This window comes from Microcebus murinus, chromosome 24, assembly GCF_040939455.1.
Source record: "Microcebus murinus isolate Inina chromosome 24, M.murinus_Inina_mat1.0, whole genome shotgun sequence".
NCBI classification, from domain to species: domain Eukaryota; kingdom Metazoa; phylum Chordata; class Mammalia; order Primates; family Cheirogaleidae; genus Microcebus; species Microcebus murinus.
Window position 1 is genome coordinate 3,816,894 of NC_134127.1, and position 17,038 is coordinate 3,833,931.

Consider the following 17,038-nt stretch of genomic DNA (forward strand, 5'->3'; position numbering starts at 1 on the left):
AAAACTTACTCATATAGTCTTGCCGTTGATAAATAGCCACTGTTAATATATTGGTGAGCAATAGCCCTTTTTTATATTTTTCAAAGCACTTTTTCACATCTAGAATCAAATTACCTGTATTCTTCTACTTATAATCTATCTTTCTTTTGTAAAACAAAAAGCACCTTATCTAGCTTGTCTGTCTCCTCAATAAAATCTGAGGATAATGATTAAGCAAAATACTGCAAATCAGTCTCTTACATAGACACAAGCATGTACTTATGTGGATGGACAGAAGAATGGATAGACAGAGGGGTGGATAGATATTTTACACAAAGAGGACTTAAATATACACATCATCCTCTGCTAGAAGTGAAGACTTACTCACAGTCCTCCTGTTTTCATTATAACATTCTCCTCCCCAGAGGAGGAAGACAGAACCAGGATGTGTAGCCAAGACCGTCTCTGACCGCTCACTGGGATCACCTTCCCTGCAGAGACCAAGTGTTCTGACCTCCTTCTTTTAGCGGCATCACATGCCTTTGTGTGTCGGAGCATACTCTGCCTGACTTGCTCCCCACAAGGGACATTTAACGGGTTCACTGTTTCTCATCATAAATGCAATCGTGACGAATAATCCTATGCACGTGCATCTTTTCATACACATGATTTCTTACAGTAAAATCCTAGAAGTGGGATTTTAGTGTCAAATGCACATTTTGTATGTTGATACATACGGCCAAAGTGCCCTCCAGCAATGTCATACTAATTCACATTTTTAATGAGACAGCCTTTTGCCTAAACCTTAATCAATACCAAGTTCAATCAATCTTTTAAAACTTTGCCTAATGGGTAGAAATGATAAGCCACCACTAATTTTTGGTTTAATTTGAACACATGGATTATTTATGAAGTCTAAACATCTTTTAATGCATTTACTGAACCCTTGCCTGACTTCCTTCCTTCTTCCTTCCTTTCCTTTTTTTGTAAATGGAGTATTTAAGTCCTTTACCTTAAATCAGTAGTACCAAATGTGTGGTCCCAGGAACAGCAGCAACAGAGTCATCTACGAACACATTAGAAATGCAAATTCTTTTTTTTTTCCTTTTGTGGAGACAGGGTTCTCACTATGTTGTCCAGGTTGGTCTCAAACACCTGGCCTCAAGCTATCCTCCTACTTCTACCTCCCAAAGTGCTAGGATGACAGGTGTGAGCCACTATGCCCAGCAAAAAATGCAAATTCTGAACCTCAGCTCTGTTGAATCAGAAAGTTGGGGTGGGCCCAGCCATCTGTGTTACAGTAAACCCCCCCACCCCCTAACCCCCACCCCCGTGGTGCCCACGCACACGGAAGTGCCTTAAATCACTGGGTTTTTATTTTCAGTCACATTGGAGACCCTCACTTCCTATACAGGAAACGTGTCTCCAACATCAGCATCCAATTTGGAGACAAAAAGCTTTTTTGATGAGCAGCAAGTTCAATATGTCCTCCTCAAAATGGCATTTACGGACGTGAGCATCATTTATTATTTCCCTTCATCCACGGTATTCTGAATCACTTCAACAAAACTCTTAGAGTCCGTGGTGTCACCGACGACACCACGCTCCTAACAGCCAAATCACAGCTCTAAGTGGGATTTCCCACGCGAGTCTGCCCAACACCGTTCCCTCATCTGAGGCCCACGATCCGCATCTCCTTTGGACCTCTAGGGGCACGTCCTGGTGGCATCCTCCACTCCCACGCAGGCTGGGAAAGTGACTGGGGCCTGACTAACAGCATCTCCCCCCCTCCCCTTCTCAATGTAACAGTTGGCTCAGCCAAGGGCACAAGACCCAAGCCCATCCAATTTTTGTCTCCTGACAACCTCGCCCACCTTTTCCCACCACTACCCCTCCTGAGTCTTATGTCAAATCTAGGGCCCCGTGGCAGGATCCCAAAGAAAATTCGGCGTCCCCGGCGTGAGAGCCCTGCCCACCCGAGCCACTGCCAGGAGAAATGACCTCTCCCGTGGCCACCCCAGTGGGCCCAGCCGGAATCCCAGGGGACGGGGCTGAGCCCATTTTAATGTTATCAGCGCCCAGTATAGACAGAAACGGGGCTCCGCACTGGGGCCGGCCAACACGACGGGCACTTCTGGATTAGGCGTCCTTAAATACAACGATCCCTGTATTTAAGATGCTCTGTGAGCCCCAAAGTGGACAACTGGTAGAGACATTTCGGGGGGTGCCAGGAAGGGATACACGCGGAGATCACGTGGGGACAGTCTTCAGCCTCACCCCACAGCTCCTGGTACCTGCGTTTGGCAAAAGCTGCCTGCGGCGACAGTGCCAGGCTTCACCCTCCCTCGCCGGCACCATCAAGCTCTTCAGGCCACACCTGAAGGACGCCCCTGACTAGTTCTCAGAGATGCTCAAGTGACTCCGTGCACCGCAGTCTTTCTTTTCTCCCTTGAGAGGATCACCTTCCCTCCCCCCCAAAATAAAGACACTCAGGATCATTTTATCTTCAGCCACGCACACTTTAATCAGCGTCTGCGGAGGGCTCTCGGGCGGGGCGGGCCCGCCAGGCGCCGGCTTCCTCTCCGGGTCCCACACGCACGCCCCCTGGCGCGCCACACGCAGCGTCCGCCGAGCCCATCCGCCTCACGTACCCCGCGCCGCCGAGAGTGGAAGACAGCGCCACTGCGACCAAAAAAGGAAGCAACACGGTTCGGCTCCCACAGAGGGGTTCGAACCTGTGAAGGGGGAGGCGCGGACGGGGGCGGGAGGGGGAGGGGGAGGGGAGGCCACGGCGGGGCGCTGCGGACCCGCTACCCAGAAGTGGGGCGAAACCCGCTCGCCTCCCGGTCTCCCGAGCACTCGGAGCAGGACGGGCCCGGGGAGATATTTTCACGCCATTAAACAATACAGCATGAAAAAAAAAACATTTCTCACGGCCCCTGCTTGGCAAGGGCCGTGAGAAAGCCTGGATGCGACACTGTGGGCGCGCGTGTTCACGCAGCACGGGACAGCCCCACCGGGCCCCGCGGCTCCGCAGGGGACGCCGCAGTCCGCAGGGCTGCGGGCCGCGTGAGGACGGGTGTGGGGCGGTCAGGCCGGCAGGGCGGTGTGCGCGCACGTTCACACACACACAGACTCTCACACACACGGTCACGCACACCACACAGGGTCACACACACACCTCCCCCACAGCCTCACACACGCTCCACACACCCCGCTCACACGCAGTCTCAGCTACACGTACACACATCACACACACACCTCCCTTCCCCCCCGCAGTCCTGCATACACACAGTCACACACACACACCACACACGGTCACACACACACCTCCCCCACAGCCTCACACACGCTCCACACACCCCGCTCACACGCAGTCTCACCTACACATACACACATCACACACACACCTCCCTTCCCCCCGCAGTCCTGCATACACACAGTCACACACACACACCACACACGGTCACACACACACCTCCCCCACAGCCTCACACACGCTCCACACACCCCGCTCACACGCAGTCTCACCTACACATACACACATCACACACACACCTCCCTTCCCCCCGCAGTCCTGCATACACACAGTCACACACACACACCACACACGGTCACACACACACCCCCACAGCCTCACACACGCTCTACACACCCCGCTCACACGCAGTCTCACCTACACATACACACATCACACACACACCTCCCTTCCCCCCGCAGTCCTGCATACACACAGTCACACACACACACCACACACAGTCACACACACACCACACACAGTCACACACACCTCCCCCACAGCCTCACACACGCTCCACACACCCTGCTCACACGCAGTCTCACCTACACATACACACATCACACACACACCTCCCTTCCCCCCCCCGCAGTCCTGCATACACACAGTCACACACACACCACACACACAGTCACACACACACCAGTCACACACACCACACAGAGTCACACACATACCACACCTCCCCGAGTCTCACAAACACACACCGCCTCCCCACACACACAGTCTCACACACACATCACGTGACTGTCCCACGGACTCATGCTCTCCCGCACACGCACTCCCCACATCTCACACGCTCCTCAGGCGCGTCAGTCCCAACTCGAGACTTCCTCCTCAGCCCCATGGCCATTCATACAAGGGCGTGGAGTCAAACAAGACGAATAATAATTATTAAAGGGTATAAAAACAACTCTTATTTAAAAGAAAAAAAAAGACCACGAGCCGGGAAAGGACTGCCCGGTAAAAAACACAAAGAGGAGCCAGGAAGCACAGGCCTCGCGCAGCGAAGACTGAGAGACCAGCCACGCGAGCGCTGCGCCCGCCTGGGCTCCGCTCCCTGCCACGCTCCTCTGCGGCCGGAGAAGCCTTGCTCAGTACGTGCGGGCTCTCTGTGAACAAAGCCTTCACGCGCTGTACAAGATTTGCCAGCCAGGATCTCTGGGACAGTATGTCCCACACACATATGTCCCTGTCACACATTCAATCAACAAACTTTTTGTGAAAAATTCTTCGAAATGGTTATTTTCTACAAATACAAAAAGGCACAACGAGCCCCCTCTGCCTCCGACACAGGGTGTTTTATACTGCCATTCAACCGGCGAATAGCGAGGAACAAACTCGAAGGAGAAGGGAGACTTCCATCTTCTCAGAAGCCACAAAAAGTTTCCTCTGAATCGTGGGATTTGGAGGGAAAAGAAACGCCCCTGAGGGGTAGGATCCGAGCCAGCAGAAGGAAACGGAAGTGTCACACAATTCAATTTTATCTCCCCCCTGTTCTATTTTCTTTTCTCCTACACACACTACAAATGAGCAACCAAGTGGTTCTTCTCATTTTATGCCACCAGCAAAGGGGCGGGAAGAGGAAATGGTCTTGCTCACCCCTCGGGCCAACCTAGGCCCCAAAACTAAGCGGATGGCGGATGGCGCCCCCTGGTGGTAGGACTGGGGCGCAGGACCTCCTCCCTGGCAGGAAGCAGGAAGGGGATGAAACCCAGTGAAGGAGACCCGCCCCAGACGACACCATCTCTGTCTCTCTTCCTTCCCCCGTTACTGCCAGCTACTCCTGACGTGAGCACATCTCTTAGTTCCACTCTCGTCCTCAAGAGAACCTGCCGACCTCCACTTTGGGTTATCAACTGTAAAGGTGGCCCATGGAATGTATTCAGGGCTTGATGTGTGGCCCCAAATGTCATCGCTATGGCCCTCTGGACGCGTATTAGGAACCGTGGCTTCACACACACCTGGTCCAGAAGTACCACAGTCTGAATATATCATTTAGTCAACAAAAGGGTTCCAGAGCCTTCTGAGGCCAGTGGACAAGCAGGTCTGCAAAGGCAAAGGAAATGTCAGTCATCTTCCTACCTTCATGTCTTGCCCAAGCCTTCCCAGTTTTGTTTTCTCAAACCCCCTATTTGGGAGCAATTCTGATGTAGCCATAGAAACGTAACATTTCACAGTTGTTAGGAAAGTAAGACTCACAGACAAAAATACTTCAGCAAAGAAACCCGGGAGAGGCATTCTGTCTGCTCTGTGTAAATGCAATACAGTGTGTGTGAGTCTTTGTCTACAGAAGGGGCTGGACAATGTTTTCTCAAACATTTACTTCCCTGAACTATGTTATCAGTAGGGAACAAGCCATAAAAACTCACTTTCTAGCAGAGAAACAGAAGCTGCCACTGGTTAATGAGACGCCTGGGTGGCACTCTGGAAATGACTAGAAATTTCCACTCTGGAAATGACTAGAAATTTTGTCTCCTCTGCTTCAGCTAGGGTCATCAGAACCGAATCCAAGCTCCCCCATTTCCTAGCTCTGTGGCCTTAGTTTCTCAATTTTTCCAGGCTTCAGTTTCTTCATCTGTAAAATAGAAATAATATCTACTTCACAGGCTCCATGAAAACATTAAATGAGATAATGGATAGATTTCAGGGTCACCGACACTCCTAACTTTTATATATTGTGTATATTTGTATTTTCTTTTCTTTACATTTTTTTATTTTAACAAACAGGGTCTCACTCTGTTTTCCATACTGGAGTGCAGTGGCCCAATCATAGCTCACTTGTAACACTGAATTCCTGGACTCAAGTGATCCTCCTCCCTCAACCTCCGAAGCAGCTAGGACTGTAAGTGCATGCCACCATGCTCGGCCCATTTTTTTCCATGTTTTCCTAGAGACAAGAGTCTTGCTATGTTGCCCAGGCTGGTCTCAAACTCTTGGCCTCAAGCAATCCTCCCGCCTTGGCCTCCCAAAGAGCTGGGATTACAGGTGTGAGCCACCAGGCCCAGCTGCATGTGTACTTTCATGTGGGCCAGAAACATTTTATTACATTATCAAGGGATCTGTGACCCGAACAAGCTTTTAGAGCTATTGCTCTAAAGCAAAGCATCTTTGCAAGACTCCTGGGAGCTCTCAACCTTCCCGGTGACAACCATTCCTTAGCTGCTGTCAGGCTTTTACTAGGACATGGAATATGAGACAGATATATGGGTTTTCTCAGAAACAGAATGATCCTGCTTTCAGAAAATGGATATGACTCTACAGTTTCTATGTATAACGACACTCCCAAATGTAAGAAAGCTAAATATAATTTCTTTTGCCTAGAATTGTTACTAATAACATATGCAGCAGACATACCAATAAGACTGATGAAGGCAAAAACTGTACTGTGTACAAGCAAAAAAAAGGAAAATTACATTCAAAGTACCCTTAACAAGTAAGACTTCTGAGAATGCAGAAACATCAAAGCGAGCCACTCTTGTGGTTAGTAGCTCTCCAAGGTTACCAAGCCTCCACAGGTAAAAGAGCAGGAAGACAAAGGAAGAGTAGAGACCAGTGGTTTATCATTTGCCATCCCTTATATTAAATCTGCGAGTATTTTAATATCATATTATTTCAAAAAATAAAGTCTGTCCCTGAAAAATGAAAGCCTGACTGACGGAGCATGCACATGACCCAAGAGCATCTGAAGGTGCCACCGTTTTGGCAGAGGAAGCGAAAGTGCTTAAAATATAACCTCAAGATGGATGGGAAATGGATCAGGACAGTAAAAAACCTTTGAGAAAAGCTCCGTTATGAATGTCCTTTTTTTCCAAGCTGCACACATCCATTCACAAGATCACCTCCGCTTGTCTGACTCTCTGGCATATGTCCTGCCCCGATATTACAAAAATATTCAGATTTGTATGCATTTATAAATGCTTTCCTCTTCTCATGTAAATTCCCACATTCATAATAACATTCACAGTGCCTGATCAGAAGGAGGCAGTCAATTAACATGTGTTGAATAAATGAGAATGAAATGAAAAAGAATAACATTTGTTCAATGAATGAGAACAAGGAGAAAAATAGCCAAGGGCTAAACAGAAAGAAAGAGAGGTTATAATATTGAATTTTTAAAATTGTGGTAAGAGAAAGTATTCCTTAATACTTAATCCTATTGCTGGAGTAACTGCTTAGCCGTTTTGAAAAAAATAATGTTAGAGCCTCACTAGTGATTCTAGAAATTTCAGATAGACTAAATGGGTTATTATAAAGAAAAGGAAGTCATAAAACAACTAGAAGAAAAAAGTTCTCTCATCTTGGGATAGCAAAGAGCATAAAAGCTAAAGAAGAAATCCTAGGCCGGACGAGGTGGCTCACGCCTGTAATCCTAGCACTCTGGGAGGCCGAGGCGGGCAGATTGCTTGAGGTTGGGAGTTCGAAACCAGCCTGAGCAAGAGTGAGACCCCGTCTCTACTATAAATAGAAAGAAATTAATTGGCCAACTAATATACACAGAAAAAATTAGCCAGGCATGGTGGCACATGCCTGTAGTCCCAGCTACTCAGGAGGCTGTGGCAGCAGGATTGCTTGAGCCCAGGAGTTTGAGGTTGCTGTGAGCTAGGCTGATGCCACAGCACTCACTCTAGCCTGGGCAACAAAGCAAGACTCTGTCTCAAGAAAAAAAAAAAAAAAGAAATCCTAAAGTAAAACATGACAGGTTTATTTATGTTAAAAATGAACATGATTACTAGGGGGATTTTTTGTTTGTATTTTTCGAGATAGAGTCTCACTCTGTCACCTAGGCTAGAATGCAGTGGCACCATAGTAGCTCACTGCAACCTCAAAGTCCTGGGCTGAAGTGATCCTCCTGCCTAAGCCTCCCAAGTAGCTGGGACCACAGGAGTGCACCACCATGCCTGGCTAATTTTTCTATTTTTAGTAGAGATGGGGTCTTGCTTTTGCTCAGGCTGGTCTCAAACTTCTGGCCACAAGGGAGTTGACTGCTAGGCCTCCCAGAGTGATATGATTACCGGTATGAGCCACCATGCCCGGTCTATGACTACTAAATTTTTATGTGATATTCTGGCTGGGAATCCTGGAACAGAAAAAGGACATCAGGCAAAAACTAAGGAAACCTTAATAAAGTATGGACTATAGTTAATAATAATATATGAACATCGATTTTTGAGTTGGAGAATAGAAAAAACAGTTTGTGTTTTTTACACAGAACAGTATTCTGGATTTCCTAAATTTTCAGATATTCTTTTTTAAAATGTGCTTTCTGATTATAAAAAGAGTATGTGTTTGTCTTAGAAAATCAGAAGAACAAAATGTTTATATATGCTACTGAATTACTAATAAACAAAAATGGAAAATCAAGCCCACCCCCCCACCCCCCCGGTTAAGCAGCCCAGGGTGAGCAGTTAGGTGCTGGGGAAAACCACAGTGAGCTGCGGTTTTAAGCACCCCGTCATTAGGTTGAGCCCGTCTTGAGAAAACTTCTCCCCACTTGAGTCCAGGGCTGCCGCCAGGACTTGGCCGACCCCTCAGCTGGAGGTCCCCATCTGTGGCTCCTGAAACCACGGCTGCACTCCCACCCAGCACCTGCCAGCCCTCGTCCACCTCTCCGGACCCACTCTTCCCAGGCCCCAGGCCCCTCCACCTCCACCTGCCCCGCACACCACCCCACACCACCCGCACGCACCTGCTCCCCTCTCACTCGGAAAGTCTGTGCCTGACTTCCCTACCCTGCAACTCACTCGCTGACTCGCTGTCAAGGGTCAGTTTCTTTCTGGAAACTGCGAGAGATCCGTCTCATTTCTCAGCCTCTGACCGCCACACACAGGGATGCTCAGCCTCCTGCCTGCCTCTCAGGGGCCTCTCAGGACTCCTCTTTGGAGTCTCAGTGCCGGAATGTCTGGCTCACAGCAGCTTCTCAGCAGATACCTCGGGGTGAAAAGGCTGGCTGGAGCAGGGAGGAGGGGATGGCAGGGAGTGAGAATTTCGGGGGCAGCACACCACCACCCGAAGGCAGGCAAGGCCACTGACTGTTCCCAGCCAAGGAAAAAATGTCCCAGAGAGAGCAAAAAGACAAAAAAAGGAAAATCCTCAAGAGACCCCAAACAAGCCAAATGATTTTGAAGAAGAACAAAGTTGAAAGACTCATCCTTCCCGATCTCAAAACTTACTACAAAATTACAGTCATCCAAAGTGTGATACTGAGGCCGGGCACAGTGGCTCACGCCTGTAATCCCAGCACTCTGGGAGGCGGGAGGATTGCTCAAGGTCAGGAGTTCGAGACCAGCCTGAGCAAGAGCGAGACCCTGTCTCTACCAAAAATAGAAAGAAGTTAATTGGACAGCTAAAAATATACAGAAAAAATTAGCCGGGCATGGTGGCGCATGCCTATAGTCCCAGCTACTCGAGAGGCTGAGGCAGGAGGATTGCTTGAGCCCAGGAGTTTGAGGTTGCTGTGAGTGAGGCTGACACCACGGCACTCTAGCCCGGGCAAGACAGTGAGACTCTGTCTCAAAAATAAAAAACAAAAAAATCCAAAACTGGTCAAAGCACTTAATAGACAGCCAAAGAGGACATACAAATTGCCAACAAGCACAATTACTAATCATTAGGAAAATCCAAATCAAAACTAACTGAGATAGCACTTCATACTCATTGGGACGGCCATTTAGACAACAGAAAATAACAAATGTGGGTGAGGATGTGGGGAAATTGAAACCTTCACGCATTATTTGTGAGAATAAAAAATGGTATAGCCACTATGAAAAACAATTGTTTTTATTTTTGTTTTTTTTAAAGACAGGGACTTGCTCCATCACTGAGGCTAGAGTGCAGTGGCACGATCATAGCTCACTGTAACCTTCAATTCCTTGGCTCAAACAATCCTCCTACCTCAGTCCCCCCAAGTAGCTGGTACTCCAGGCACAGGCCACCACGCCCAGCTAATTCTTTCTAATTTTTTGTAGAGACAGGGGTCTTGATTTTGCTCAGGCTGGTCTCGAACTCCTTAGCTCAAGTGATCCTCCCCACTTGGCCTCCCAAAGTGCTGGCATTACAGGCATAAGCCACCATGTCCTGCCAGAAAACAGTTTTGTGGTTCTTCAAAAGTTAAACAGAAAGTTACCATACTCAAAAGAACTGAAAGCAGAGACTCATAGATACTTGTACCAACATTCAAAGCAGAGTTATTCACAATAGCCAGAAAGTGGAGGCAACTCAAGTGTCCTTCACAGATGAATGGATAAACAGAGTGTGGTACAGATACACAGTGGAATACTATTCAGCTACAAAGAGGAATGGAATTCTGATACATGCTGTAACATGGATGAACCTTGAAAACAGCATGCTAGGCAAAGAAAGTCAGATGCAAAAGAACAAATATTCTGTGATTACACTTATATTAATACAAGGGACCTAGAATAGATAAATAGAAACAGAAAGTAGAACAAAAGTTAGGTAAGAGGGGCGTGGGGAGCTCAGCAAGTACAGAATTTCTGTTGGGGAGGATGAACAAGTTCTGGCTATGGATAGTGGTGATGGTCACACAATGTACTTAATGTCACTGAATTGTACATGTTAAAATGGCTAAAATGGTAAATTTTATGTTACATGTATTTCACTACAATGAAAAATTACAAAAAAAAGTACCCCACCATAGCCAAAGTGAGCCTCCTCAGAAGGTGGATCTCCCAGTTCCATGGCCTTGCAGATGGCACGGCTCATTCCTCGCCCTGGTTTTAACCAGTTTATTATGCACCCCACAGCCCCCTCTGGCTACTAACCAACTCAGACTCCAGATAATCCACTTCCTTAGCTCAGAACACCAGCAGCTGCACCGTTTTTTCCTTTCTTTTCTCTTCTTAACTTTTAATACTTGAACCATGTACCAGCTGGGAGAAGCTGTGGGTGGGGCGTAGAGTAGCATTCTTTTTTTGGGGGGACAGAGTCTCCCTCTGTCGCCCGGGCTAGAGTGCCGTAGCATCAGCCTTACTCACAGCAACCTCACACTCCTGGGCTCAAGCGATCCTCCTGCCTCAGCCTCCTGAGTAGCTGGGACTACAGGCATGCGCCACCGCGCCCGGCTAATTTTTTCTATTTTAATTGCTTGGCTAATTTCTTTCTATTTTTTAGTAGAAACAGGGTCTGCTCTTGTGGAGGCTGGTCTCTAACTCCTGACCTCAAGCAATCTACCCACCTCGGCCTCCCAGAGTGCTAGGATTGCAAGCGTGAGCCACCGCGCCAGGCCCAGAGTAGCATTCTTGATAATCTATCTCACTTTTTCATGATTTGCAGAGGATTTTTCTTCCCTTATTAACTCTTTACCAGCCAACTTTTCCTAAAAATTATATATTGCCACATCTCTTGGGCCCCTTCTCCAGTTAAATACTTTAATTCTTCTAACTTTTCATAATATAGCTGATTTTTCTGGGTCTTTTCCACAAACTTTCTCTCTCGTAATTATGCACTAAAACATTTTTTTTTTTTTTTGAGACGAGAGTCTCACTCTGTCACCTAGGCTAGGGTGCTGTGGCGTCAGCCTCGCTCACAGCAACCTCCAACTCCTGGGCTCAGGCAATCCTCCTGCCTCAGCCTCCCAAGTAGCTGGGACTACAGGCATGTGCCACAATGCCAGCTAATTTTTTTCTATATATTTTTAGCTGTCCAATTAACTTCTTTCTATTTTTAGTAGAGACGGAGTCTCGCTCTTGCACAGGCTGGTCTCGAACTCCTGAGCTTAAGCAATCCTCTCGCCTCAGCCTCCCAGAGTGCTAGGATTACAGGCGTGAGCCACCGCGCCCGGCCTATACACTAAAACTTTTTACACGGACATTTAAAAAACTTCTATAGCAAAGGGGAACCAACACGTTTTTAATGACAATAAAAATGGTGTGGTGAGTAGGTAGTGAACCATATTATGATTTTTAAAATCAATGGATTTCAGAAATGTTGCTCCTTAAGTTTACTTATTTTGAGCCATGTTTTCTTCTAAACCTCAAAGCCAGCACCTCCCTCTTCATATCAGGGACATATGTCCCCCAGTGACTTGCTCATCAAGAGGCACTCTAGCTTAGCTGTTGCTGACTCTGCAGTCCACTAGAACATTGTGTAGCCTGCGTCTAATTTACACCGTCAGAGAGACACACAGCAAAATCATTTAAGACTTCAGAAACTCCTACCTTTGCTACTGACTGATTCCATTATGCTATATTCCAAAGGCAAACAAAGATTGGACTAGAAATTTAACTAGTAAGAACTGACAACAGGTGCACATCTCACATTCCAGGCAGATAAGCCAAACAAGCACAGATCTATCAACTGCACACATACTCCCCGATGAAGCACGGGCTTTGCTTTATGCCATTCTTCAAATCTCTCTCAAAAATTATTCACTACTCTTAGAAAACCTGCCTTGGCCACACTGCCAAAAATAAACAGCTAAGAAATCAGTGATTTCAGACATGTCATCGGACTACTGTATTCCCAAATACAGTTCTAACCTCTTGGTAGTACAACCGTTCTGGAAAATAGAAATCAACTGAGGAAAAAATTAACTCAGAAAGTTATCGCCTTGCTTCTCTAAGAGGCCTTGTAGAATTAGCACACAAATCAACCTCCCCTTCAGAAGACAGGCCGCCTTACTCATGAAGGTATCTCCCAAAGAGCCCAGCATAGTATCTGCTTCATAGATGCACGCACATATAACCGTATTAATAATAATTCATGTATTTAGTACTAGGTGCCAGGTACTGTGCTAATAATGTGCACCACTTCAAAAGTTAGGTATGATTATTGCAATTCTAAACATGGAGAAGTTTGCCCAACTGAGGAGTTAAACAACTGTATCTCCAGTGCTTCCTAAAAACTAAGCTTGGAAGCAATCCAGTTGAAATTCAGCCTAGTCTTAATCACAATCCTGTGCAGCCTCCTTGAATAAATGATGTGAAATTTCCCCTAGCTTTTATCAAAGCCAGCTCATGCGTTTCCTTGGGTTTACAGAAGATTGGCTGCTGCGATTTCCAACAATAGTTGAGTTTTATCTTAAAAATCAGACATTTCTTTTCATGTACATTCATACTCTATATTTCACAACAGAGCTCTTGCAAGAGAGATTTAGCAGATTACTTTCACACCTCATTAAGTTATTTTGAAATACAAACTGTGGACATTCCGAAACACAATTTCTCCCTTAAAAGACAAAGACCAGTATCAATGCATTATATGTGTGCAAGTTTCAGGTTTCTTTTTTTAAAGGAACAATAGATCTCAAAAATGCCACAGCCTGAGTAGGAGAGCTTCCTTGAGGGCGGTGTTATCCGCCACGGCCATATGTCCGGCAGGAAGTCTGCAAGTCAGTGACATTGACAACGAATCCCCCACTTTCTTGTACCCTGGAGAGACTTGCGGCTTGGATATCTGAACAAGGCAGGCCTTGGATTAAAAGCCTACTCTTTTGCTCTCCACGTGTGTTACAAAGGGTGTGGAATCTCACATGTCTAAAGTCTTTCACTCGAGCATGCCAGGTGGCTTGCAAAAAAGCTGACTCATCAAGCAGAACCTGACGCTCTGATGAGACCTTAATCTCCGCACGGTCTACATGTGTTATGTGCTGCTTAGTGTGTCCACTTGAGTAGAGGAGGGCTGTGTTCCCAGGCAAAGACCTTGCATTCCATCGTTTTTAGGCAAGCTTTGCAAAATACACAAGGTACACCCAGAACCTCATTGGAGGGAGAGAGAGACCCTCTATCTATTGCCAAGCCACTGGCTAATTTCACGGTTGATCGATTGACACCCTAACCAGGCCTGAGCCGGGCACTGCATGCCGAGCTCGTTTCCTCGGCATGCTGTCAGTGAGTGCGCCCATTATCTGCTTTCAAGCTACACAGCGAAGCTGGCCACACGTTCACAGAAACTAAATGGTCAACTTTCACCCTTGGCTAAAACAGCACACGGCTCACAGATAAAGCTATAACTTGAGAGTCATTATCTACACAATCTCATGTCACTCAAAACAGCCTGTGAAGTAAGGATCGTGGTCATTTCCGTTTCACAAATGAGGAAACTGAGGCACGGGGAGGTTAAGGAGCAGGCAAAAGATCTCCAGCTATTAAGGAACAGAGCCTAGAACTAAAACCACCGCTGTCTGCCTCCAAAACTCTCAACTTCACCCGAATGTTATGCTGCCTCTTATGTTTGTTTTTTAAGAGTTACAACAATTTTGGCAACTTCATCTTATGAGATGACTGCTAATGCAGAGTTCCCCAATTCCGGGAAAATTAAAGAAAAAAAGAGGGGTGTGTTCTTCCAATGAGACAAATGTTTGGTTGTTTTGTGGGACAGTCCCAACTCTCGAGCGGGAGGCAGCTGCAGCGTGAGCTCTGGAATCAGACAACGGGGGTCAACTACTTTCTAGCTGTGTGAGCTTACCCAAGTTACTTGACCTCTCTGTGCTTCAGTTTCCTCACCGGTAAAAAGAAAACAATAATAGAAACTAACTCAGTGTTTTGGGGGATTAAATAACGCAGGGTATGTGGAAGCATTCTGCACACCTTACGTGGGGTCAATAAATCTCAGCTATTCTCATCATTAATAAGCTGCCTGAACTAGATTTAGATGTGAGATCTAAACATTAGGAGGCACGGCTAACACAGCCAGCGTGTGGGTGCGCCCGAAGCCACTATGCCTTGAAAAGATGGCCCAAAAGCCCTCCCACGGTTCAGGCCGCCTGAAGGACGGGTAAGTGTATCTTTCTCAAACTAAGCAGCTTTAACGTTTGCTGAATTAAAATGAGAAGGATGGATTCCTTGGCACTGACTCACCCCCAAGACACACAGCCACCCTAAAAAGTTTTGATCTAAACGTCTAAAGACTATCTGGGTTCTAACACCGTTATCCGCGCACCCTTCTCTGTCCAGAGGCACTGCCATCTCTGGAACCGTGAGACTTGCTCTCAATCACGTCCTCTAAAAATGTCCCTTCCCGGCTAGCATTACGCACAGTACTTGGTGTCCCCAGTTGTTGCTGTCCCAGAACAAAAGCCTAATTGCTGCTGCTACAATACCGGCCTTTTTCTGAGATCATCGTGAAGCCCTCGGAGCCAACGAGAGAGGGAGGAGTTCTCCCAAGCAGCCGGCGCGGGGCAAAATTCCTGGCGCCTGGAGCCAGCGGAGCCGAGTTTTCCTTTATCGTGGAGGAGACTCGGCTCCCTTGCTAAGATCGACCGACGCCTCCACGCACACGTGGATAGCTCCGCCTCGCGAACGCGTCCGAGCCCTTCAGGACACGTGCGTTCTCCCGCTCGCGCGAACCGGTCCCGCAAACTCGGGCCCCTTCTCCGGCCGGCGCCAGCGGGACGGGCGGGCGGGCGCAGGACCCGGGCCCCGCGGGACGGCCCGGCCGGAGGGGTCCTGGCGGGGCGCGCGCCCCCAGCGCCCGCAGGGCGAGGCTCGGGAGGGAGGTCCCCGCAGGGCGAGGCTCGGGAGGGAGGTCCCCGCAGGGCGAGGCTCGGGAGGGAGGTCCCCGCAGGCCAGACCCCAGCGCCCGCGCCGCGAGCGGGACCCTTCCCAGCCCTGGGACTGGACGGCGCCGTGCGCCCCCACCCGCGCGCACGCGACCCCCAAGCGGGCGCCCAGGGGGCTCTGCGACTCACGCGGTCTCTCGGGGTCTCGGGGGCGTCTCCCCGGCGGGTGCCCGCGCCCTCGGGGTCTGCGAGTGGGAGGCTCCCATCACTCCGAACTTGGCGCCCGGCTGCGCCCGCCAGTGCCCCGCGCGGAGCAGGGCGGGCAGCAGGAGGGGTGGCGCGGGCGGGCGGGGACCGGGAGCCCAGCCTCGGGGCCCGGCCGCCGGGAGAGCCGCGGCAGGAGCTTGCAAAAGTAGCTGCCAACTTCCCCGCCAGCTGCAGGGCCCGGCCGGGGACAGGCGAGCGCCGCGGCCACGCCCCGGGCGCGCGGAGCTGCGGAGGGCGCCTCGCCGACACGCAGGGCAGCAGGTGGCGGGGCGGGCCGGCGGGGCCGCGCGGGGGCCGGCAGGGCGGTGTGCGCGTGCACCCCCACCCCATCCCCCCACCCCGCGGCCCTCCGGGGCGTGGCCTCCCCGCGCGCTGGGCGGCCCGCACTGAGCTGCGCGCCCGGCGCTGCCTCGGCCACTGTGCGGCTCGGTGCTAGTCCTTGCGCCCTCTGCTTCTCCGCCTGGCGCGTGAGGGAGCACGTCCTTCGCTTCTCCGAATGTCGCCTTCGCCTGGAACAGCCAGGGACTGGGTTCTCCAAACTCCGTCTCAGGAAAGCATGCGCCTCTCCCTCCCGCGTCCTCTGCGATCCAGCCACGTCTGGGGACTCCCTTTGCTTCCCCTCACCCAGCCCCTCCTCTGCAGCCATCTGTCCTCATCCCAGCGCCCCCACCCCAACAGATCGGAACGCCCTTTCTGCCAGCCCCGTGCACCCTTCCAGACCCAACTCCGACCTCCCTTCTGTGACACCGTCCTGCATCCTGACGTTGACACAGGTGCCCCCTCCCTGCCTGTGCCCCTCGCTGGGACTGAGCTCCCCGACGGCGGGATTTGTCCTGTTCTCGCCAGTCCTCCAAGATGCCTGGCACCTGGTGGACACTCGTATTGTTTTGTTTTGTCTTGTTTTGTTTTGGGGACAGAGTCTCGCTTTGTTGCCCAGGCTAGAGTGAGTGCCGCGGAGTCAGCCTGGCTCACAGCAACCTCAAACTCCTGGGCTCAAGCGATCCTCCTGCCTCAGCCTCCCGAGTAACTAGGAC

At 49.4% G+C, this 17,038-nt stretch overlaps 1 protein-coding gene across 3 annotated transcripts in view; it reads right to left on the reverse strand.

Moving 5' to 3' along the window:
• TACC1 (transforming acidic coiled-coil containing protein 1) overlaps positions 1-16,157 on the reverse strand; it is an 83,404-nt gene extending 67,247 nt beyond the window's left edge. The window contains exon 1 of one of the 3 annotated variants that reach the window (XM_075997115.1): positions 15,927-16,157. In XM_075997115.1, coding sequence (XP_075853230.1) covers positions 15,927-16,003 — 77 coding nt within the window. In that variant the 5' untranslated portion in view covers positions 16,004-16,157. The remainder of the gene's footprint in view (positions 1-15,926) is intronic. The other 2 variants (XM_075997116.1, XM_075997117.1) reach the window with 2 other exon arrangements.
• Between the last annotated feature and the right edge of the window lie 881 nt (positions 16,158-17,038).